The 25902-nt window shown below is 45.5% G+C and overlaps 1 protein-coding gene across 1 annotated transcript in view; it reads left to right on the forward strand.

Moving 5' to 3' along the window:
• The window catches only part of YPEL2 (yippee like 2), a 46768-nt gene extending 21474 nt beyond the window's left edge, over positions 1 to 25294 (forward strand). Inside the window, exons 3-5 of the mRNA XM_007449071.1 lie at positions 19849 to 19892; positions 20898 to 21006; positions 25018 to 25294. Coding sequence (XP_007449133.1) covers positions 19849 to 19892; positions 20898 to 21006; positions 25018 to 25107 — 243 coding nt within the window. The 3' untranslated portion in view covers positions 25108 to 25294. The remainder of the gene's footprint in view (positions 1 to 19848; positions 19893 to 20897; positions 21007 to 25017) is intronic.
• The last annotated feature ends 608 nt before the right edge of the window (positions 25295 to 25902 follow it).

A 25902-nucleotide genomic window follows, 5' to 3' on the forward strand; every position in this document is an offset into this window, starting at 1 on the left:
AAGAGCGTTCCCTTGCCAAAACAAAAGATCGTGGTGTGAAGCCTACTGCACTAAGCCCAACCAGTTCTGCTTTCAGTGAGCTCCTCTGACCTGTTAGATACGAGGGATACAGTGGCAAACAGATGTATAACTTGCCCTCACCCAACTTGTACCCAGAATCCAGTCTGAAGAAGCATCTGGCAGCCGTACAAGTGGGGAGATCCATCCTGCGCCTGGTACCCAGGGTTGTCTGGAGCAGCTGAGAGGCCGGCGTATTGTTCCATATTGTTTTCTACCCAATTTGCCTGATTTTCATGAGATGCCCAAATGTGTACCGCTTTCCCCCTGATTACCCCTGCTTCCCCTGCAGTGTCAGCCCAAGCTGTAAAACTGCCAGCTGGGCTCTTGAAGCTTGAGGTGGCCAGCGAATCAGACCTGCTGTTTTCTGATATGTCTTTGGAGGAATGTCTGTTCTTAGGACCAGGCCTCTCACCATTGGGTGGTGGCTGCTTTGCTTACTTTACCCACAGCTGGTCCCTCCCCTTTACATGCTGAATGTTCCAAATTACAGGTAAGGCTCTGAGGAACCTTTAAGGTTCATCCTAGACACATTCACCCAGGAAACCTAAGGAGAGAGGAAGTGAGAAAAAATAGACTTCTTGGAGCTCCTTTAAGCTCCAAGTCGCTGTATATCTTGATCCTCCCCTTAGCAGGAGAAAGAAAAACAGCAAAGTGTATCGGTGGGGGAGGACACTTCCTCCCAGTCTGTCTCCTTCTCTAGAAGAACAACAGGCCAGTCTGCCCTGGGCACTATGGGGCCAGGTGCTGGGTAAGTACACGAGGAAGGAAAGCTGATAAGATAAGGTCTGACAAATCTAGGTCACCAGGCTGCTCCAGGCACCTGTGTGACTAGTCACCTTGAAACGGACAGGAGGGAGGATGGACTTCTGTTCAGGGCACAGACTAGCGGACTGCCCAGGCCTTTGTTTGTTTATTTAATACACATTTCTTGATCACCATTAAATGCCAGGTCATGTGCTTAGGTGTTCCAGGCCCCTGTGTGTCTCTGGTAGACAAAATCTCCTTCTGGATCCCAGGCCTGTAACCAGTGCTAAAAAAAGAAATGACATCACGCAAAAGCCAGTTGGTCCACTAACTTCCAGAGTGGGAGCAGCCAGGCTCTTGGTAGAAGGGAAGGGCTGTTTGGAGACTTCATTCCCTTCAGCTCGATCAGGGGTCAGCAAAACTTTACCTGTAAAGGCCAGATAATAGTATTTTAGGCTTTGCTGGCCATAGGGTTTCAACTCTGCAGCCATAGTGGATACATGAACAAATGAGCCTGACTATGTTCTAGTAACACTTTACTTACAAAACAGGTGAGAGGCCCCATTTGGCCCTACTGCATTGTTTGCTGACCCCTGAATAGAAGCTTGGAATGACAGTTGTGAAATGGGTGTTGGAGAAATGAGTTTATGTGATTTCAGGAGGCATCCCAAATCGACACAGTGGCTTCATTTGGTAGGGACAGTATAGGACTTGATGCACTATGCTCAATGGCAAGGTCTGATTGACACCAGAGAGTTCCACTGCACAGGCCAAACTTCAACCTCAGCCATCTAGCACACTGGTTCCCACCAAAGGTTACAGGGTAACCAAGCCAGACAGAGCACACAATTTCATACAATCTCATCACTTATGTGGGAAAACAATATGGGACCCAGTGGAAGGCAAGTCATTGGCACCACCTTAAAAGCCCTGAATAAAGGGTCAGGCCACCTCTACTCTAGGGCCTGGCTCTGCCACTAACTTTTTAATTTATTTATTTGGCTGCGTCGGGTCTTAGTTGCAGCACGTGGGATCTTCGTTGTGGCATGCAGGGTCTCTCATTGTGGCGCGTGGGAACTTCTCTCTAGTTGTGGTGCACGGGCTCAGTAGTTGTGGCGCATGGGCTTAGTTGTCCTGTGGCATGTGGGATCTTAGTTCCCTGACCAGGGATCGAACTCACGTCCCCTTCACTGGAAGGTGGATTCTTAAACACTGGACCACCAGGGAAATCCTGCCACTAACTGGAGGGTGGCATTGGATAATGACCGCTCTCTGACCATTTAGCATGTACTGAGTACTACTGTATGAGGCACTGGGGTTACAGAAATGGACACAACAAAATTCTTGCCCTTAAGTAGCTCATGATCTAGTGGGGAAGACAAATAGGTGAACTATTATACGATGTAGTGAAACACAGGCTTTGAGTAGGTGATTATTCAGGCTGCTGTGGGGGCAAAGAGCAAGATGAGTGTTCATTAAGTGAAGAAGAAAGGGGAGTCCATTCTGAGCAGAGGCATAGAAACATTCTAGAGGAGATCCAGCCTAGGGGACCACAGGTAAGAGATGGAGAGGGCATGCAGAGGGAAGCAGGAGGTCAGCAGGGATGGGTCACATAGGGCCCAGAACACCCAGCTAAGGTGTATAGACTCAATTTTGTATGCTGCATGCTCTGGGGAGCCACGGAAAGTTTTTAAGCAAAGGAGTAATAGCATTTGGTTCATACTGCACTCAACTTCTCTCTAACTTCTACAGACTGTATATCCATGAGCTTTGTGTGAAGAGGAATGTTGATATTGTATAAAGTTAATAAGCACCGATAATTAAGCCAGTGGCTGTAATTAATAACCAGGGTCAGTCCCTTCCTGGTGATGCCTTCAGCTAAACAGCAACCAGATAAATCATTGGCAAACACCAGGCACCCATAACTGAGAAGAGGGCCTTTCAGAGTACCCCAGGACCTGGATTCCCTGCTTTGCTGGGTGAGATACTCCCTCTCATGTGACCCTCCTGGCTTCTTGAGGTTCACTCACTGAGTCATCATAAGCTGGCCGTTGCAACCCCACATGTCTGAGTTTTTCTGTTACTTTAAACGGAGAACTGAGTTGCAGAATTCAGATGCCTTTGGTGTAGTTTTGAAGTTTAGGACAGGGAAAAGTGAAGGCGGAAAATAAGTGGCTTCTGCAATATTCATGTCTTTTAGGGCCTAAGAGTAGTTGAAACTGGCATTGGAAAATGGGGATTCTTGGGCAGCGATTCCCGAATCTGACAGTACATCAGAATAAGCTGGGATAAAAAGGCTGGTTTTTATCCAAAGGTCCCACCTCCAGAAATTCCTATTCTGTAGGTCTGAATGTGACTGGGAATCAGAGCCCCTAATGGGGGAAAGAAACAAGTCACCTAGGACACCAGACTTAAGGAGGCACTCACTCCATTATATGTCTTTACAGGATATTGAGTATAGTTCCCTGTGCTATACAATAGGTCCTTGTTGTTTACCTATTTTATATGTAGTAGTATGTATCTGTTAATCCCAAGTTCCTAACTTATCTCACTCCCCCCCCCCATCCCCTTAAGTAGCCATAAGTTTGTTTTCTTTGTCTGAGTCTATTTCTGTTTTATAAATAAGTTCATTTGTATCATGTTTTTAGATTCCACATGTAAATGATATCATATGGTATTTGTCGTTCTCTGACTTGCTTCACTTAGCATAATGCCTCCAAGTTCATCCGTGTTGCTGCAAATGGCGTTATTTCATTACTTCTTTATTGTTGAGTAGTGTTCCATTGTATATATGTACCACATCTTCTTTATCCATTCATTTGTCGTGGACATCTAGGTTGCTTCCATGTCTTGGCTATTGTAAATAGTGCTGCTATGAACATTGGGGTGCGTGTGTCTTTTTGAATTAGAATTTTCTCCAGATATATGCCCAGGAGTGGGATTGCTGGATCTTACGGCAACTCTATTTTTAGTTTTTTAAGGAACCTTCATACTGTTTTCCATAGCGGCTGCACCAATTTACATTTCCCACCAACAGTGTAGAAGGGTTCCCTTTTCTCCTGTTGTTCCCATTTTCAGATGAAGAAAGTGAGGCTTAGGCAAATTGAGTTGATCAAGGAGACTCCGCTAGGAAATGGTAGAACCAGAGTTGGAACTCAGGTGTGACCCACCAGGTCACTCCCCTAAGTGCTCTACCACAGGGCCTATTTCTTGCTCTGAATTAGCAAAGGAACTTAGCCCAGCCCCCTCTCTTGGTCCTTCCCAGGCAGTCTGCCTGGCTCTGAAATGTCCAGGTAACTTCCTGTACCTGGGGTTTAGCACTTGGACCAAACATGACACCCCAGCTTTCCTTTGGGTGTTTTCTTGTTTGTGTTAATGGGTTTCCTGACATGTACAGCCATGGCAAACTGGGGAAGGGGCAGAGGAAGGGCACAGGTGATCTTTGGCAGGGGCAGAAGAATTATTCTTTCTTAAGCTGTTTTACTGATTAACTCCCTTTGCTCCTGAAACCAGAAAGAAGAGGAACTCAAGACGCAGCAGGGCTCAGAAGCTCCAATTGATTTGTGGTCCAACTGGGTCAGGGGGAGTGACCCTGTTCAGTGGCCTTTTTTTTCTTCCCCGCAGGGACCTGTATGCCACAGCTCACTAGAGCAGAGTTCCATGCCACTGAGGGGAGGGATTCCAGCCCTGCTCCCTTCCCCCACACTCCCAGCCCCCCAGCCCAGAGGGGTTAGATCTCCTGTGAGGCACATGTCTACCTATTCAGTCCCTTCCTCCCTGGCCCTCTGGCTGGGCTCCTACTGGTGTTAAGTTGCCCCAAATACCCAGTCTCTTATTTCACATCCTCAGGCAAAGATCCCACAGCCAAGGTGCCCTTTCAGCTTAGCTTTCCCATCGGCTGCTCACTGACAGATAAGCTTCCAAGAGGAGGGAAGAGGGAGGGTGCAGAGGTGGGTAAGAGCTGGGGCAGACCCCTTTGTCCCTTTGTCACGGGGTGCAGTGGGTCCTGTAGCTCCCCAGTTTTGTGTTTGGCGGGGCAAGCCCTGGGTGGCGGCTCGCTGCCTGGCCCTGTCCTTTATTGGCAAATGGAACTTGACTTGGCTGAGGCATACTTGTACATATGCTAAGCTTTACCTTAGGCTAGAAATTGGAGGCTGAAAGTTTGTAAGTGTCAAGAGACAAGGAAACTCGGTGTTCAGTGTGTGGGCTGGGAGAATGCAGGGGCTCCTGAGCCAGGCTCTGTTTCTGCATAATCTGCAGTGGCCGTGCCAGACTCCCTGTCCAGACCTCGCAGAGATGTTTCATTCCTCGGGCTGGATGGAACTGAGACACGAGTGCTGCTGCGAGTTGGGAGGGGGAAGAAGCCAGTGGACAAAACGTTCCTGCGACTGGGTGGACCAGCACAGCACAGGCTGGGTCCCTGGGAGGAGAGATGAAGCCTTTCTCCGTTCTTTAGCTAGTCCATATCTTGAGTCACAAATGAGTTACTGCCGGATGAACTGGTGTTAGTTTACCTTTCTGAAGTGATAGATGCACTTAAAATAAAAATGAGAGTGATCAGGAAGTTTGCACAGTTAGCTTTGCCAGTCTCACTGCTTTGGGGAATGAACCCTGGAGTTAGTACACTCACTCCATTATAGAACTGGGCCTCTGTGTACAAGTTGGTGTCCAGAATATATTTAAAATGATATGCAGAGTATCCAGAGACTATTTTAAAAATGTGTACAGAAAGATAGCAATTAAATGTTTCTCTTGGAGTAAGCCTGGCCTCTGAATTCTCCCAGGAACCCTTGCCTAGGGAAGATGATTAAAAATAGATCTGAGTAGCACTTCCTGCTTGGCAGATGGCTGATAGCAAATGGTAGGGCTTGCCGCTGACCTTTCCTTTCTGAAATCTGCTCTGTGTTTCCATGATGCTAATTGAGTCCCTCTCTAGACCTAATCAAAGTGCTGGTTGCAAAAAAACACGGCTTGCTGTCCTGGCTGGGCTCAGTTCAGGGAGCAACTTGAAAGTGCCGGGATTTGCATGGGAACACCCACTCTGTGGTCCAACTGGCTGATCGTTGTTTTAAAACTAACAAGTTCTGCTTTCAAATTTGCTGTCTAGTGCTATTAAGGATCCCACACCCTGTCCGCCCCCATCCACAGGAAAGATCAGTGGAGAGGGGAGTGATGTGTGCACAATGGACAGTGCTCACACACACTTGCAGTCAAAGTAGCTGCCCGGAAGAGAGACAGGGCCTTTCTGAGATTTAACTTCCAGGTGTGGCGCTGTCCCCATCCAACTATGGGAGATACAAGATATCACTGTTTTTCTTATTATGTAGCAGATACCTAGGGACCACTGCTGACTTCTCACTGAGTTATTATCCTCCCCTGGGAAAGAGATGGGCATATAGACAGGCTGTGCTGAGGCTATGCTAAGTCCTCGCCATCTTCCTCACCCGACTTTCTCTCCCAGGAGAGCCCTCGGCTGGAATTTAAGCATCTTCCGGGCAGAGCTGCTCACTACACACTCTGGGGCTGAGCAAGGTCTGGGACATTAAATATTTGTTGATTTAGATCTCCCCCCCCCCCCAATTTAAATAGTGCTATTAAGGATCCCACACCCTGTCCGCCCCCATCCACAGGAAAGATCAGTGGAGAGGGGAGTGATGTGTGCACAATGGACAGTGCTCACACACACTTGCAGTCAAAGTAGCTGCCCGGAAGAGAGACAGGGCCTTTCTGAGATTTAACTTCCAGGTGTGGCGCTGTCCCCATCCAACTATGGGAGATACAAGATATCACTGTTTTTCTTATTATGTAGCAGATACCTAGGGACCACTGCTGACTTCTCACTGAGTTATTATCCTCCCCTGGGAAAGAGATGGGCATATAGACAGGCTGTGCTGAGGCTATGCTAAGTCCTCGCCATCTTCCTCACCCGACTTTCTCTCCCAGGAGAGCCCTCGGCTGGAATTTAAGCATCTTCCGGGCAGAGCTGCTCACTACACACTCTGGGGCTGAGCAAGGTCTGGGACATTAAATATTTGTTGATTTAGATCCCCCCCCCCCCCCAATTTAAAAACTATCATAGACTGCTTTAGTGTGACAAAAGCTTTTTGCCTGGGAGATGATTTTCTAGTGCCTGATATTTCACAGTGTGCCTCAGGCTTTTTTGTTGGCCAGGGGAAAATGTTGAGCACCAGAATAGGTGAAAGGGATTTAAGTGTCTATGTCTTGAGGATGAGTCTTAGCCAGGACTTAGATAAGATAGACCAGCTGATGAGCAGAAAAGCCCTTTTATGCAGATAAACAGGAAGTTTAAACACACAAGAGGTCTAACTCTGACTCAGAAATGTTCATTTAATGTGCAAGGCGTCTACTCTCTTGAGAATATGGCCTCATGGAATATTCACCCTCGTAAGAAACCTCCCTCAACCCCCTCATTTCACAGATGATGCAACTCCCAGTTCAGAGGATCAGGGGTCTGCTGGTCGGAGCCAGATGATCTAGACTTGCCTGGCAGGGGTCGGGGGGGGGGGTCAGCTCGTTGTTCTGACCCAGTCGTGTTCTGTTTCTAGAGGGAATACTGAGAATCACCAGTGCCCAACTTTTGCACGTTGGCAAGCCCTTTATGCTCACATCTTTCTAACATTTGTATGCTCAAGTCTCTTTCATAAGAGCTCTTTGGCTGTGATTTCTTCAAGCCCTTTTAAATAACATTGTCTCTTCCTTCGTAACTATTTCATATAACTCTTTACTCCTAACTCAGCCCCGTCCCTGGGGGTATATGAATACAGAGGTTAAATGTAGATATATGCTAATACGCCACAGGTGGAAAGTCTAGTGCTGGACATCTGCCATGAGGGGTGGGGGAGAACACAGTACTTGGCCTACTTCAGTTTGTATGTACAACCTGAAGCCTGACTGTTTAAGCAAGGCCTTGTGTTTTGATTAGCATTTCCAGGAGAGGAACGTGTTGGAAGTGTTTAGGGAACACCTAGTATGAAATGAAAAAGCAGGTTAAAAACACGGTGGTCCTTTACTCCCCCAGTGAAGGGGGCCCGTGTTCGATCCCTGGTCAGGGAACTAGATCCCGCATGCTGCAACTAAGAGTTCCCATGCTGCAGCTGAGGATCCTGCATGCCACAATGAAGATAACGCATGCTGCAACTAAGACCCAATGCAGCCAAATAAATAAATAAAACAAAACAACAACAACAACAAAAAACACAGTGGTAGACTCAACGAGGGTGAAACCGTGCTGTGTACAGGAAATTTGAAGGAGCTGGTGGAAGGAAGGATGCTACCGCTTCTCGAGGGCCTGGCGTACGCCAGGCACTTTACTATCTGTGAGGTGGGTGTTAGTAGCCCCTTTGACAGGTGAGGAACTTGAGAACAGACAGGTGAATGTACCTAAGAGCATACAATAGAGAAAGTGCCAGAACTGGGATTTGAATCTAGTTCATCTACTAAACTGGGAGAAGCTTAGCCCACAGAAGGAGACCTTGGTATGGGCAAGACAAAAGCTGTAAAGTTATTTGGCACCAAAGGATGTAAAGATGGAGTATTCAGGGAGCTCTCAGGAGTTGAGCTTGAAGAAGGAGGTCTGTCTGTCAGAACTGCTGGCAGTGGAATGGGCTTTCTGAGGAGGCATTCCCTATCCCCGAAAGTATTTAAGCAGAGGTTTGGCAGAAATGTGGACAAGAGCTTTGCATCAGGTGTGTAATTGACTTTGGGGCTCCTCAAATTCAGTGACCTATGCAATTAAAACTGGATAAAGTCATAAGTATATTTTGTTTTGTTTCGAGATCCTCCACTCTACCCAACCTGCAGTGCACTGCATGGGATTCCTGCAGACTGCAATTAGTTAAGTATTTCTCTTTTTGAAAACTCCCCAAAACATTCTTCTGGGTTCTCTGCTCATTCTTTGCCGTGAAGTCCAGGTGCCAAAAAAAAAAAGCCGGGGGTGGGGTGGGTGGGGCACGGAATTTTAAAGGACTTCTTTGCTTTAATTATTTTTCCCCACGAGTTTTGAAATGAGAATCATTCATTCAGTAGTTAGCTGAGAAGGCTGTTTTCAGGTTAGGTTGCAGAGAACATTCTCTTGGTGGTCTTGTCAGCCTTAAGCATTGTAAGTTTACAAATTAAATTTTATCCATTCACCCAAGAGTGACCAAGCTCTGGGGAAGTGATTCACCCTAACACAACTCGTAGGAAGCTAATTGGTAGACCAGAATTCTAATTAATTTACAGTGGAGCAGATAATCCAGAAAGCTTGGACTGCGTGTTATCTTCCTTGAAGGTAAACCCACAGAGAGAATTAAATTTAGGCAGTTGCTAAGTAAATATGGAGTCAGGGCAGAGGAAGGTGAATAGCCTAAGAGACTTTCATCCGTTCTGACAGCTTAATCCATCCTTCGTCTTCAAAGAGACAGATTTTCCAAGTGAACACATTCTAGAAAAATCTTGGGACCTGGAGTCAGAAGCTGTAGGTTTAAGTTCTGACCTTGACTTACAAGCTTTGTGAAACTGGGTAAGTCACTCAACAGCTCTGGACCTCAGATTCCTCCTCTGGTGGTTTGAAGGTTAATCAGTTGATATATGTGAAAGTGCTTTGTACGTTCTGAGGTCCTGTAAACGTGTCAGTATTAGTCTAATTCTGTTGAGCTCCTTTCTTTTAGGAAGTCACTTGGACAACACCCTGTCATCCCATCTTCATTTTTCCCTAGACTTTGGAGCCGCACTGCCTGGGTCTCTGTCTTGTATTGGTATTTGATGCTGGGCATATGTCTTAACCTCTGCCTTGCTTTCCTCATCCGTGAAATGGGAACGATAAAAGTACCTCCCTCATCAGATTGTTGAGAGGATTAAATTACTTGGCTTATGTAAAACAGTTTGAATCTGTCTGGCATATAGTAAGCACTATATAAATGTGAGCTGTGACTTTTGTTATTTCACCATTTCCAATTTATTTTAATGAGCCACCTCAATCTCATCTGTAAACTGCCTCCAGTTTCACTGTAGTGATTGCTTGTTAGAAAATGTTTAAAAAGCAATCCCCTCCGTGGCATGTGGCTTTAGTCTTGGAGGAAAACCTTTTCTGGTCTTTTTGCCTGGATTGGTTACAGGGGAAGACTTGCCTTGAGAGTCTGTAGGTTTTACCCACTGACTTTCCAGAAATCCTTTGTAGTGTCAGGACATTTTCATTTGCCAATGCCCAGTTGGCTTTGGGAGCAAAAGTGTAGATTGAAACATAAATCCAGGAAATTGATTGTGTTCTTCCTATAGGTGTATTAACTTGCATTGTCTTCTTAACTTCAGCAGCTCACAGTGAATTGTTTTCAAAGGCCTGATGATTTTCAAAAGTTTCACACACATGACTTCATATAATCCCATAATAACCCTTTAAAAAAAAATCCTACCCCTATGTTGCCCCTCCTCCCTTCCTCTCCCCACTGGTAACCACTGGTTTGCTCTCTGTATCTGTGATTCTGCTTCTTTTTTGTTTTATTTGCTAGTTTGTTGTGTTTTTAAGATTCCACATATAAGTGAAATACAGTATTTGTCTTTTTCTGTCTGACTTACTTCACTTAGAAGAATACACTCCAAGTCCATCCATGTTGCTGCAAACGGCAAAATTTCATTCTTTTTTTACATCTGACTAGTATTCCATTGTGTATCTGTATCACATCTTTTTTTTTTAACATCTTTATTGGAGTATAATTACTTTACAATGGTGTGTTAGTATCTGCTTTATAACAAAGTGAATCAGCTATACGTACACATATATCCCCATATCTCCTCCCTCTTGCGTCTCCCTCCCTCCCACCCTCCCTATCCCACCCCTCTAGGTGGTCACAAACCACCGAGCTGATCTCCCTGTGCTATGCGGCTGCTTCCCACTAGCTATCTGTTTTACGTTTGGTAGTGTATATATGTCCGTGCCACTCTCTCACTTTGTCACAGCTTACCCTTCCCCCTCCCCATGTCCTCAAGTCCATTCTCTATGTCTGTGTCTTTATTCCTGTCCTGCCCCTAGGTTCTTCAGAACCATTTTTTTCTTTTTCTAGATTCCATATGTATACCACATCTTCTTTTTGTTTGTTTGTTTTTGTTTTTGTTTTTCTTGTGTGGTACGCAGGCCTCTCACTGTTATGGCTTCTCCCGTTGCGGAGCACAGGCTCCGGATGCGCAGGCTCAGCGGCCATGGCTCACGGGCCCAGCCGCTCCGCGGCATGTGGGATCTTCCCGGACCGGGGCACGAACCTGTGTCCCCTGCATCGGTAGGCGGACTCTCAACCACTGCGCCACCAGGGAAGCCCCCACATCTTCTTTATCCATTCATCTATTGATGGACACTTAGGTTGCTTCCATACCTTGGCTATTGCAGATAATGCTCCTGTGAACATTGGGGTGCAGGTATCTTTTCAAATGAGTGTTTTGGTTTTTTCAAATATATACCTGATGGTGGAAGTGGAAGGGCCTGGTGGTTTTTTTTTTTTTTTTAATAAATTTATTTATTCATTTAATTTAATTTTTTGTTTTTTGGCTGCATTGTGTCTTCGCTTGCATGTGGGTTTTCTCTAGTTGCTGAGTGGGGGCTACTCTTTGTTGTGGAGCGCGGGCTTCTCACTGCGGTGGCTTCTCGTTGCAGAGCACAGGCTCTAGGCACGTGGGCTTCAGTAGTTGTGGCACACGGGCTTCAGTAGTTGGGACTCGCAGGCTCTAGAGCTCAGGCTCAGTAGTGGTGGGGCACGGGCTTAGTTGCTCCGCGGCATGTGGGATCTTCCCGGACCAGGGCTCGAACCCGTGTCACCTGCATTGGCAGGGGGGGGCCTCACACCACTGCCCCACCAGGGAAGCCCGGCCTGATGGTTTTGAGAGAAGTTTGAGCTCCATTATTTCAGCCCCTAAAAGTTTTAGTTTTATATTTGAACTGCAAAGGACCCAGCTATTAACGACCGGCTGCCATTACATCCTGATTCCACCTGTTCACTCTCTAACTCAGAAGCCAGTTCCCCGGAACAGACATGTCAGCCTTTCTTCTGTAGAGGATGGGGCTTGTCTGATCATACGAATCCCCTGCTCTTTATCCCTGTGGAGGATGCATGTTTTCCAGGCCTTCTCTATGGAGAACAGGAGGGAGTGCAGGTTGTTGAGAGCTGACGGCATCTGCTGAATTGAAAGATCTGATTGTTAAGTGACTTAAGGGACTGAGATCCCCGAAATCTCCGCATATCAGCAATTAAATGTGGCCCCCAGGCCCCAGGCCCTACACCACCTTTTGTTTTTGCCATTCAGTTCCTTGCATAGTTTGCATCGTGTATGCTCCCATGCCCTTGGAATTTTATGACTCCACACAGCAGATATTTCCTCCTTTAGAGCCAGTCCCTTCCCTGCCCCTCCCTCCATCTGTTTCAGGAATGGGAGAGCGAGTCGAGATCTACCAAAGCTCGAAGCCAGCCAAAGAGGGCTGGAAGCAGCCATGCTTCTGCCCCTAGGCAACACACATGGCTTTTTACCCCATCTTGAAGCTTCTAGACAGATGTGTGAAAACTTTTTGTAAGCCATGAACACATACAAATGGCTTTGTTCTTTCCTAGTCTTTCCTGGTGACCTGTGTCCTAGTGTGGAAGTCATACAGAGTCAGGAAATTCTTCCCTTATAATTAACCCAAGTCTCTCTTATTTCCGTCTATTTCTTCTTATTGCAGAGAAGATGGAAGAAATCCCCTTTAATCTTCCTTCCTCTTAGCTAACTGTTCAGTTTTCTTTAAACTGCACCAGGTTCTAATTGTGGAAGTTTTCATCATTTTCATTGTTCTTTATTACCACCCTTCCCACTTTCTCCATATGCTTCCTCAAGGGTGAAATCCAAACAAGATCCAGTATTATTTTGCTTGGGTTTCAGCTCTTTGAAATGGAGCCTGTGGTTTACTTTGACCCTGAATAGCAAACTCTACCAGGCTTAACCATGGATGCAGAAAGGAATGAGAAAGGAAAAGGGACTGCCCTGACCTTCCCCAGCAAAATGTTGAGGTGGGATATTTAACCAACACCCCAAGGCAGGAGTTTTACAAATCCTCCATTGTATCTCTATCTAATACCTCTGTTATCTTCTCACTGAGTTAGTACATAGTATAGTATATAGTACCTTGAGCAAATCCACAGAGACAGAAAGTAAGTTTGTGGTTGCCAGGGACAGGGGAAATGGAAGGTGACTGGTAATGATGCAAGATTTCTTTTTGGGGTGTGAAAATGCTCTGGAATTCGATAGTGGTGTGGTTGCACAATCTTGTGAATATACCAAGAGCCCCTGAATTGAATACATTAAGGGTGACTTTTGGGACTTCTCTGGTGGTCCAGTGGTTAAGACTCTGAGCTCCCAATGCAGGGGGCCCAGGTTTGATCCCTGGTCAGGGAACTAAGATCCCACATACTGCAACTAAGCCTGCGCTCCACAGCTACTGAGCCTGTGTGCCGCAACTAGAGAAGTCTGCGTGCTGCAGTGAAGACCCAGCACAGCCAAAATAAATAAATTAATTATTTTTTTAAAAAGGTAACTTTCATGGTAAGGTTCTATCTATCTATCATACCTTGAAGTTTATGGAGTACCTCTTTCATATATAGTATCTCATTTATTTCTTATACAAATCTGGTGTGAGTGTGAATACTATATTATTGTGCCCATTTTACAGATTAGGAAATTGAGTCTCAGAGAAATTAATTGGCTTGACCAAGTTAGTAACACAGCGAGTATATGGCCAAGCCGGGGCTCAAACTCTGGCAGTCCTGCCTCTTCAAAGCCCATGTAATGAACACTGTACCTATGAATGGTAGGTTGGAGAAGTAAGCACCAGATACTTTAAAAGACTCATATTATTACGAGTGGAAAGGATCATGGGGAGCTTCAGTTCCATCCCTACATTTTTATGGATATTGAGTTACAAAGAGTGGAAGAGTGGCCTTATGCCGTAATATAGAGAAAGGGGGACACCAAAGTCACTGATGAAAAGAATTTTGAAGAACCAAATAGATTAGAGTCAACCTTTTCTTCTCTCTTCTCCAGGCTCCTGAAAAGGCCAAAAGGGGAAGGTAGGGAGCTGATCTTTTTACTCTGCACTTTTGTTTACCTTGTTTTACTTCTTGTTCTCAACAACTTGGAAAATAGGCATGGTTTCCATCTGCAGATGTAAAAGATGTGGAAGCCGAGAGAGGCTAAATAATACTCCCAAGGTCAAGTAGCTATTAAGCTGAAGTTGTAAAACCAGGGTTTTATCCTGAATTTCTGAGCCAAGATGAGATCCTCTTATCATACGAAGATATGCAAGGGCTCATCTAGCTCCCAGATGTTACAGCTGAGTAGTCAGGTGGGTATCTGCTTCCCTCATCTCTGGGCACCTCCTGGGGCACATACTCGGTTGATAATGGTTGACGTCCCCAGAGAGAGGAGATTGAGAGGCTCTGCTTCATGCTAGGAGGACTTCATGCCTGAGCCTGTTCAAGTGAAGGAGGAACCCACATGTTTGCTCTGTTGCCACCTCCCCCCCACAAGTATTCATTTTTTTCAATGGTCCTCCTACTTTTTTAAAAATAATTTTTATTTATTTATTTTTGCTGTGTTGGGTCTTCGTTTCTGTGCGAGGGCTTTCTCTAGTTGTGGCGAGCGGAGGCCACTCTTCATCGCGATGCGCGGGCCTCTCACTGTCGCGGGCCTCTCTTGTTACGGAGCACAGGCTCCAGACGCGCAGGCTCAGTAGTTGTGGCTCACGGGCCTAGTTGCTCCGCGGCATGTGGGATCCTCCCAGACCAGGGCTCGAACCCGTGTCCCCTGCATTAGCAGGCGGATTCTCAGCCACTGCGCCACCAGGGAAGCCCCGGTCCTCCCACTTTCTGAAAGGAATTGCTGCCTTCCAGACTTTCAGAGGGGCCAGAAATCAGTGGTTTGGGCTACTAAACAGGAAACTCAAAGCCCTTTCCGTTCCTTTGAGCTGGCTGGAAGGGCTGGGCCTGGAACTACTACCTTCCTTTAAAGGACAGAAGAAAAGTTTTGTATAATTTAAGAAACAAAAACAAGAAAACCTTTTCTGGAGTCCTGAATACCAGCCTTCATTGATATACAACATGGAAAAGAGCTGCCTTGTTGCCTGGCAGTAATGACAGCAAACAAATGTGTCCGACAGTCTGTTTGGGATCTCCTGGTCTGAAATTCTGTTTGCTTCATTCTAATTGCTTCCTTCACTTCCTTTCAGTCTCCCCACCTTGGGTACCACCCTCACTCAAGGGAGCGCCAGACCGTGCCTCTTTGTGCCAGGCTGGGCTGGGGCCCACAGGAGACAGTGACCCAGCCGGGCTATTCTTGTCTCTGTCTATTTGCAAGATGCCTGTTGTTCTCTGTGAATGTTTTTCTCAACATAAATGTTGGCTTGGCAGGGGCCCAGTGTGGAAGCCACGGTGGAAAAGCTTCCAGAATCCTGCCCCAGAGATTCAGCTGGTCCTGAGTGCCAGGCTGAGGAGACACGCTCATAGATACTGTCGCTGGGGAGGTACCTCTGTAGGTATTGCCACCGAGACAGCCCTGATTGGGTTCGGCACCCTTTGCAGAGTGTGGACCTCTGCCAGCACTCTCTCTTGAAGAATAGGCCTGGAGGAACCGTGGTGGCCTTGTGAGGCGCCTCTGGGCCTGACTGGCAACTCTCTTCCCTGCCATGTGCCCTCCCCCACCCTACTCTCTAGGAATTCGAATCTGTGTCAGGCCAGAGAAAGTGACTCTCAGGCCCTGCCTGAAACAGATTGGAACCCCCAGAACAGTGACCTCCAAACCTTTAAAATCACATACCCCTACCAGTAAAGTGTTTGAGCATGTATTCCTAATATGTCTACTTACTTATAAATGGTATACAGAGGTTGCTATGTAATACCTACATTATAAACAAATATTAGAAAATTTTAATAATTTCTGTAATTTAAAAGGATGGAAGAAAAAATAAAACAGTTGTAAATTTGCTTTTAATCTTATTTTATTGAAGGTATATATGATTGAATATGCCCTCTTTTTAGGAAAAAAAAAATCTGGGTTTATCACTTTGTGATTCAGTAATTCAGAGGTGTGTCCCTAGGAGAGTATACGTCTACACTTCATTTTAACAGTTGCCCTTAATGAAAACTTCCTTACAAAGGTAGATTCACATGGAACATTTGCATCCTTGAGCTTACAAAAATCATGATCCCCGTATTCCAACCCCCCCACCAGTTATACAAAGGTTTTTGCTGAACTTTGTAGTTTAGAAAAGTACCTTTTAACGAGACTTCAAACCCCTCTGAAGCTCTTTGTTTGGAATACTTTTAAATAGATCAGGACATTTTTTACAATTCCTAATTGTACAAATATAGGACGGTGTTCAGATATAGGAGAGTTTAGAGATGGCTTATTTTAAAATTTTTTTTGGATTTCACCAACAAGAGTGAATTTTACTGTATGTAAAATTAAAAATTAAAAAATCCAATGAGTTTTGACAAATGCATAGACTTATGCACCGCTGAAATCAAGATAAGAAAATTCCAACTCCTGCGTTACCCCTGTGTAGTCATACTTTCCCCTTACCTATAACCTTTGGCAACCAATGATCTTCTTAGCTAAAGCATTTCAGATTCATCCATGTTATGTGTATTAACATAGGTTTTCATTTCGTTTGAGTAATTGAAACTGCCAAACTCTTATCCAAATGGCTGTGCCATTTTGCAATGTCTGAATTCCAGTTGCTACACATTCTTGAGTGCACTTAGTTTTGTCAGTTTAAAAAAAAATTTTGGACCATTTTAATGTGTGTATAGTGATAATCTCAATTATGTTTTTCAATTTGCATTCCCCTAATGACTAGTGATGTTGAGCATCTTTTCATGGGCCTGTTTCCCATCTGTTTATATTTGGTGAAGTCTGTTCAAATCTTTGCCCATTTTAAAATTGGGTTTCTTGTTTTACTGTTGAATTTTGAGAGTTCTTTGTATATTTTAGATACAAGTCCTTTGTTAGACAAGTAATTTGTAGATATTTTCTCCCAGTCTATGGCTTATCTTTTCATTCTCTTAAAAGTGTTTTTCAGAGCAAAAGTTGAAAATTTTGATGAAATTTAGCAGTTCTTTTCTTTTATAAATTGTGTTCCTGATGTAGTATCTAAGAAATCTTTTCTAACGCAAGGTCACAAAGATTTTCTCCTGCATTTTCTTCTGAATATCCTCCATTTTAATTTTTGTACAGGCATATCAATTCTGAACTCCAAAGATCATATAAAATGAAAGCATTGCTAAATACTGTTTAGTGAAACTTTTTTTTTTAAGATAAAATTAAATAGATAAAATTTCTAGTATTTTCCCCCTACCCTGAAGGATTGTCTGGTGTACCTTCTGGGGAGACTGCTGCCCTGAAAAGCTTTGCAGTGCTGCCTCTCTCCCTGCATTCCCATTGTGCCCAGCAGCTAGCAGGTGATCTGTGAGTCTTTGAGAAGTGAATGTCTTTTCCTGCCATAAATGGTGAAGCTGTGTTACCTCATGTTGTCGTTTTCCAGTCTGCTTTCTTCTAGAATTTGTTTTCCCATAACCACGTTCTTCTAAGCTCTAGCTTGAAGATCTTGATAAAAGTTTCCTCGAGGGTGGCACTCCCAATTAATCCATAATGTAGGACCGCAGAATTATACGAGAATATAATTTTGGAGCTGGAAGGAGACTTGGAGGTCAACTAGTCCAAATCCCTTATTAAAATCAAACCAAAAATAAATTAACGCTGGTAAATTCACAGACTGGAATATGACTCAGCAATGAAAAGAGAATGAACTATTGATATGTACAGCAACATAGATGAATCTTAAAAGAATTATGCTGTGTGAAAGAAGCCAGGCAAGAAACACTACATGCTGTATGACTTCATTTATTTAAAATTATGGAAAATACAAACTATAGTGACAGTAGACAGTGTCTGCCTGAGGATGAGTGGGAAGAGAGTGAGGAGAGAAGAGATGGCCGGATTGAGGGACATGAGGAAACTTTCGGATGTGACAGATAGTCCATAATATTGGTTGTGGTGATGATTTCACAGGTATACGCAGGTATCAAAACTTATCAAATAGTACACTTTAAATACACACAGTTTATTATTGTATATCAGATATATACCAATAAAGCCATTTAAAGAAAAAAAAAGGAAATTAGAGGCAATTGACTCATGCAATAAATATTTTATAAATGATGCCAGATTCATGCTATGTGTTGTGGGTTCAGAGAGAGATTGAAGACATAGTTCATGCCTTCAGGGAGCTCACAATCTAGTGAGTGAGTTAGACAGAGAGACAATTTAAATCCAGTATGCTAAGAGCTAAGAAAAAGGAACAGGCAGGTAACAAGAGGAGTCCAGTACATGGGTACCAATGGGTACCTCTTCCTGGGGAGGTCAGAGAAAGCCTTACGAATGAGAGGAAGCTGAGCTGAGGCTTAGGACTGGTCAAGGGGAGGAGCCTCCCCATCTCAGGGAAGATGGTGGTCAGAGTTGGTGAAATGCAAGTTCCAGGAATTGCACGTGGTTCGGCCTGACTAGAGCAAAGGACACAGTGGGAAAGTAGCAAGAGAAGAGACTGCAGAGGTTGGTGGGACCAGATCGTGAAGCTTTTGCTATCCTGGCGCTGCTTGGATGTCTTGTGCTCCACAGTTGAACTAACAGGTTGGCCAAATATAGGGTCTGTGTTGCTGGGACATTGTCTCATCCAAACACTTGGCATGGACTTCCAGGTTCCAGGTTTCGAGGCTGTGACACTCGTATTCATGCTCAGTGCTAGCCTGGAGCTCTTATGTTCCCCGGGGATGTTTCAAGACCCAAAGGAAAGAGAGCGGGTTTCAGCCTGAGCAGCAGCTGTGGAACATCTGCTTGCTCCTCAGAGCTGCACCTGGGAGCCAAGGCTTCTGGTACATTTGTATGTTGGAGGCAACCAACAATCTAGCTTCCCCAAAGGCAGTTTTTCCACAAGTCAAGAATTTTGCCTTTGTCTCCGGCTGGCAGCACTGATCCCTAAAGTCCTGTGCTTCTGACAACAGCTGTCTCATGGGCAGTGATCTGTGTCCTGTCTGGTTCTCTGCTACCCTTTGGTCATCTGTTAACCAGTCGCCCATAGATTTCTCCAGCCACTGAATAGCAGAGGTCATGGGAGAGTCCTTTATTTGTTTGTTTGTTTATTTATTTTAAGAGTGGTCTTCAGAGCAGACCAGGATGTTTAATTCAGGGTACAGTTGTCAGGCCGCATTAAAAATGCAGGCAGAAATGCAGTACATGGACGGCTCATGTCAGCCAGACGTTTCAGTGTAACCAGAGGAGGAAAACACGGATAGGGCCTGTGTTAATGCAAGTAGATGCCAAATCGCACGGCAAGCTCTGGCTCCTGTTTCTCCTGTTCCCTGCCATCCTCCAGCCAGAAGAAAGAAGCTCCTCTTTAAGCTAGAAGTTAAAGTGGGATTACTGCTTAATGAGCATTCCTGTGATCTAGAGGTGAAGTTGCTTACACCTCAGAAGGAGAGCTTTCGTGCTGCCATTTGGGAGGATGGTAACTAATCCAGCAGTTAAGATCTCCAAGAAAGCAAGACCAGTGAGAAGTGTGGGTTTGGTGGTTTATTCTTACCTTGGGGATTCTTTGCTGTCTTCTGCAGGGTCGATCCAAGAGGGCAAGCAGAGGTGCTTGTGCTGGTTTCCATGCCCTAGCCGACTTGAGAGCTGTGGGCAGTACAGGTGGCTGAAATCAAGTGGGTCCAGGAAAGGCCAGTGTGGATTAATGATATTTTCTTACCTGGGCTGGTGAAAACAGTCCGAGTGTGGGCTGACCCGGGCTCTGTAGCTCTGTGTACTCTGCCTTCTCCTCTTCCCACCATGCCAGCTGCTAGCTGGAGGGTTAACTGGCTCACCGCTCCCTTTTAGCCGTGTCAGCCCTGCAAGGTCATGAGTGTTGTGCTTTGGGGCTGGTTTCCCGAATGGGTGGGTGAAACGGATCTCTAACTATCGATTTGTCTTCTTGCATTTCAGTCGTTCCAAGGAAGTCAAGGACGAGCATACCTCTTTAACTCAGTGTGAGTGTCTCTGAATGGTACATCCATTGTTCGGTGCAAATTTTGAGGGGTGGGGAAAAGCAAACGCTCAGTGATAATTAAACAATGGAACCTGTCCTCTCTGACACACACGCACACGCACACGCACACGCACACGCACATGCAGCATTATCTACCACAAGCGGTAGCCAGTCATCCTTGGGGATTTTGGCGGGGGAATCATCTTTGGCTAAAAATAATACAGTCACTCCCCCCAGTAAGTGCAGAGGGCTGTAGCCTCCTAGGGAAGAGCTTCAGCACGGAGGTCTCATAACTAGACCTGAGATGTGTCTCTGGGGAAGAGAAGGAGGGCGAACAGAGGACCCCAGGATCTGCTGGAGGACGAAGGTTGGAGGAGCCTTCATAAAGTGGAGTTAGTGAAGAGCCTCCATGCCCTCCTACAGATGCACAGTCTGCCACAGCCCTCAGCATTATTTACAGCTTTCTCTAGGAAAGCAAGCCTGATGAACTGTGAAAATGGAAATCTAGCGTGTTCAGTCTAAAATAATAGGTGCTCTGTGAAGGAGTCTATGTATTTGATAGATGGGGCTCACCCATCCTTGCGATCAGGACAGGACTGTGCCGTCACGATTGACATCTCTGGCTGCAATCAGTCCTCAGGAAGCTCTGAGGACCTGTGCTCATGGCTGTGGACTGCAGTGTGGTTGTCAGTTTGTCCCCTTAAATCACAAGGCTAAAAGCATTTGTTAGAAAAATTCTGAGCAAAGTCTCAACCATAAAGACTTCTTTTAGTAGACTCATTGAATCAGAACTTGCAGATCTGAAATGCATCTCAACGGAGACGTTTCCATGTGGCTACCTTTTCGGAAGTTATTCCTGGTTTCAGTTAGAGATGATGCTCTTCTCAGTGTTGGCTTCCCTTCAGGCAGCTGTACTCAGTTAATTTTTTGCTGGAAGTCCAGCTTGAACAACTGATGGTGAGCATGTGCCTGACGCCCCGCTCTCTCTCTCTGTCCCTTGGCACAGAGTTAACGTGGGCTGCGGGCCGGCAGAAGAGCGCGTGTTGCTAACAGGACTGCACGCCGTCGCAGACATTTACTGTGAAAACTGCAAAACCACTCTGGGCTGGAAATATGTAAGTACCAAGGAGTCTGACTGGTGGAGAGAGGGCCATGAAGGAACTAGCTGAGAGCCACACATTAGAAGAATGTTTTCTTCTGCTTGCCTCCCGTGGCCTTGTGGGATTACCTTTGACCAGGATGGGAAACTGAGCTCAAAGAGCAGTTCCTGGCACACTTCTGTTTGCCACACTCATCCCCTTTTCACTGACAGTCCACCCCTCCTACTCCTTTCTTCACCTGCTCCTGATACACGTGCGCACGCGCACACACACACACACACACACACCCTCTCAATTTAATTAATAATAATAATAGTAATAGTAATAATAACAATGGCACATAACATTTCCTCACAACTTACTGCGTTCCAGACGTACATTATTTTATTTACTCTTCACAGAATCCTTAGAGGATAAGGATTTACCCATTTTAATCCCTAGTTTATGGATGAGGAAACAGGCTTAGGGAGGTTAATAGTATGTCCAGTGTTGTCTAGCCATTACATGGCCAAACGAGGATAGGAGTCCAGGTGGTGGTCCAGCTGCAGAGCCCATGTTCTTTGATGCTCCAGTAAATGTCCCCAAAGCATCTCTTAGGTCCCAGACCCTGTGCTAGGCATCATCAAATATTGTGTTAATTAATGTCCACTGTCAGATACAGTAATGGCTGGACTTGCCCAACTGGACATTTATTCCTGCACTGTTTAACTCAACAGGTATTTTTAACATCTCCTTGGTACCTAGGAGAGTGGGCAGTCCCTTGCCAGGGTGAGAGGAGGTATATGTGTTCAGTGAAAGTCAACTTGTATTATTGTTGTTATTATTATTGGCAGATCTTTTCACAGTGCTTTTCTCTGCCCTCTGTCATTGTGGGAATATTGAAAAATGAGTCTTCCTGTTTCTGGGAGGGCAATTTATTCCATGTAAAATGCCTCAAATCCCCTGTCCTGTCAGTTGCAGAGCATCAGTGTGGGGCTGGCTCATAGGACCTGCCGTTAGCTAGCTTGGGAAGGAGTCTGAAGGAGTAGTCAGAACCGCCCACAGAGTGATGAGGTTGCATCAGTGTAGGTTTGTTGACTGCAGTAAATGCCCCAGTCTGCAGGCCTTTGATAGTGGGGGAGCTCGTGCATACGTGGGAGCAGGGAGCATAGGGGAAATCTCTGTGCCTCGTGCTCCTTTTTGTGATGAACCTAAAACTGCTCTAAAAATATGAGTGTATGTGAAAAAAGATGTTGAGCCAAAGAAGCCAGACATGAAAGTATGATTCCATTTAAATAAAGTTCAAAAATGTGCAGATCTTGGGGAGTTACCTGGTGGCCTAGTGGTTAGGATTCCGAGCTTTCACTGCCGTGGCCCGGGTTCAGACCCTGGGTGGGGAACTGAGATCCCACAAGCTCCGTGGCTTGGCCAAAAAAAAAAAAAAAGAAGTGCAGACCTAAAAAACTGCTGCAGGTGGAGTCTGCAGTGCAGCAGCATGGCCTTTAGATTCCATCTTTTCATGTCTTCCTTGAAATGTTCAGAATGAGAATGAAAAAACCTGGACACTGTGTTTCATGATGCCAAGAAGGTTTAACCACAGCTTCCTACGGGAGAAACTGGCCTTGGCCCTTCTCCCCCTGTATGACCACTGGTCCCCTCTGAGTGATCTGGGGGCCACAGGTCTGGTTTTGATTATCCAAAAGTGTTCTGCTGCTTCTTTGTTTCCCAACTTCTTGGCTGTCTTATTCCTTGAACATGTGCTGGATTTATATACAGAAGATAAATCTGACTTGGTTGGTTTTGCTCCTTTCTTCAGGTAAAATGATTCAGTCCTTTGACAAAGCTTTATTAAGAACCTTTGTGCTGGATACAAAAGTGAATGAGATCTAGTTCTTGCCCTCAGGGTGTTTATAGTCATGATACCAAGGGGGAAAACCACAGGTGAAGTTACAACAGCTGGACAGGACAGCAGAGGAACATCCATCTCCCCAGACATTCGTTGATCACCTCTCATATGCCAGGCCCAGTGCTCCAACCTTTCATTCGATTATTCCTTCCGACCCTTATAATAACCCTGTGGAGTACTTGTAATTATCCCAGTTTTGTAAAAACAGAAAGTTTATAATTTTGTAAATTGTAAAAGGAAGTCAGATGCTTAAATGATGCTTCTGATGCCAGGAAGCAGTAGACGTGGGGTTTAGGGGGGATGTTTGTTTCAATTCCAGATCCAGTGCTGTCTACTGGAATCCAGTTGTGACATTTTGCAAGTGCCCTGTGGCTTGGGGGGTGTTGACTTTTTTCTTTCTTTTTTTTTTTGTTTAATAGGGACACACTGTCACTTTGCTAGTTTTGTTTTTTCCTCCTCTCTATCCTGAATACACTACTATGGAACAATAGGTCCTATTCCCAAACCACATTCCTCTGGTGTGTACACATCTCACACACACACACACACACACACACACACACACGGAGCTGGGGAATAATGAGGTGTCAGGGAAATTACTGCTGAGCCCACAGCTCTTGTATGTGTGTGGTGTGTTTGCACTTTCTCTCGGTGCCCCTCCCCTCTCCGCTATGTGGAATGATTCCTCTCTCAACACGAGGCTCGAGTCTGAACTCTTGTTCTGAGACCCGGAGCCCCTGAGCTCTAGAACAGAAGATACAGTCCATACAAATGCTGCCCGGAATCTATCGACAGTAGGATTTATTTAACTCCTTCCTAATTTAGGAACTCGGGAGGGAGAGCTGATGTCCACTGCTCTGCATATTCAGTTTTGCCATCTGATGACCCTGATACCCAGTGTTTTTCAGATGATATACCAAGATGGTTTTTTGTATCTGTGTCTGCAAATAGAATGTCACCTTGATCCTACACCTGTGCAGGACTTATTTCTGTGGGGCTTATTAGCTGGGAGAGCCTGCAGTGCTGTAAGTTTCAGCTGGTAACCTCCCAGCTGGTTTGCATTGGGTTTGCCCTTCTCTGGAGGCCTGGCAGCTGGGTAGGGCGCAAGGGCTGCCAGGTCCTTCAGCCTGGAGTTCATACAGCTCCTTTTTCCCTGGAGAAAAGCAGTGATGGAAAAACAAACTTAACACATCTGACATGGAAATAGCAAGATAAGAAATAAAAGAGAGACCTGTTTGGCCTCACAATCTATTTTGTTTCTGTCCCTGAATGTCTTTTCTCTAAGCCTAACAAGCACAGTTTAAAATAATGACACAGTGGGAATTCCCTGGCAGTCCAGTGTTTAGGACTCCGGGCTTTCACTGCCGAGGGCTCGAGTTTAATCTCTGGTCTGGGAAGTAAGATCCCAGAAGCCACACAGACCGGCCAAAAAATAATAATAAAATAAAATAATGACACAGAAACTTTATGGATACCTCCATAGGGCAGATTTCTGGTAAACATCAGAAACCAAGTGCCTCTAAGATTTTATACACACGCACGCACACGCACGCACGCACGTACGCGCACACACGCACACACACACATATATACAGAGGGATCTATCAATGAACAAAACGTGAAGTTTATCTTGCGGCAGTGGGAGACACAGACAAAACACAAAATAGATATGCAAGTTATACTGCACGTTTGAATGTGGTAAGTGCTGTGGAGAAAAATAAAGCAGGAAAAGTGGGGGGCGGGGAGGGGTTGCTGCCTGGGAAGTTGTGATTTTCAGTAAAGACCTTACTGAGATGGTGACGTTTGGCCAGAGACTTGAATGAGCAAAGATCCTGAAGAAACGCTATTGCAAATACTGAGAAAATATTTAGAATGTTTAAATTCAGAACATTTAAATTTAAAAATATTTAAATTCTATTGTAAATATTGAGAAAGTCCTGCTGATGCCTCAGTGCTGCAGTTAAGCCAAGGGGACATAGTGTGCTGAGTGGTAAGAATTCTCAGTGAGTCTGGGTGACGCCGGAGCCAGACCTCAGCGGTCCTGATACCTGTCATTGGCCCCGCCTTGGCTCCTATGCTCCAAAAGTCATCTGCTTGTCTGTGGTCACTCAGTGTCTCTTCTCTTCCCTTGTGTTTCCTAGGAACATGCCTTTGAAAGCAGCCAGAAATACAAAGAAGGCAAATACATCATTGAGCTAGCACACATGATCAAGGACAATGGCTGGGACTGATTGGAGAGCATCTACCCAACCCAGTGTCCACGTGAATGCCATCCAACCGAACATTCTACCCAAGCGTGAGAGAGTGACTGAACACTTGGTTCCATCCATTTAGGGGCCTTGCCATCTGGGGCATTCTCCCACCCTGCCACCATCTTTCTGGTGACCAGCCTCTAAATTGCTGTCTCTCTGTCTCTTTGCTTTGTATCTGTTTGTGAGTTGATCCTGGCTTCTCTCTCTGTTCTAGTGTTGGCTGAAAGCAAAACAACAAAAGGAACAGATGCCTGCCCGCATGGCAGCAGCCCACTTTGATAAAGGCCCCAGGGCCCTTGAAGAGCTGCCTGATGGCCTCTTGTCAGGAGAACAGTGGCACAGCACAGGGGTGTGAGGAAGAGGGGAACCAGGAGGGTCCCGGGTGGGTAGGGGACGGGAGGGTAGAGGTAGGAACAAACTTGTGCTGCTCTTGGAGACCTGGGAACTTAGGCTTGAAATAATCGACTTGTCTAAAAGGACAAAGAGAAAAAAAAATACCTCATGACTGCATTCTCTCTGATCAGAAGCTTCTGTTCCTGACACCAAATGTGCCAGGTTAGCAAATGAGCACAAGAAGTGGCCCTAATTCTAGCTGGCAGGGCAGGGGCCGGCCTGGTTCCCCTGGGCCGAGCTGGGGAGTGTCCTGGCAGCAATGAGGGACTCGGGAAAAGCCCACATGGTTTTGATGACTCTGATGCCTCACTGCTCCTCTGGGTAATCATCTTTGCCTCTTCAGCCACTGTAGGTGACAGGAGAGGGGACTGCCATTTGCAA

Source organism: Lipotes vexillifer, unplaced genomic scaffold (genome assembly GCF_000442215.2).
Source record: "Lipotes vexillifer unplaced genomic scaffold, Lipotes_vexillifer_v1.1 scaffold433, whole genome shotgun sequence".
NCBI lineage: Eukaryota > Metazoa > Chordata > Mammalia > Artiodactyla > Lipotidae > Lipotes > Lipotes vexillifer.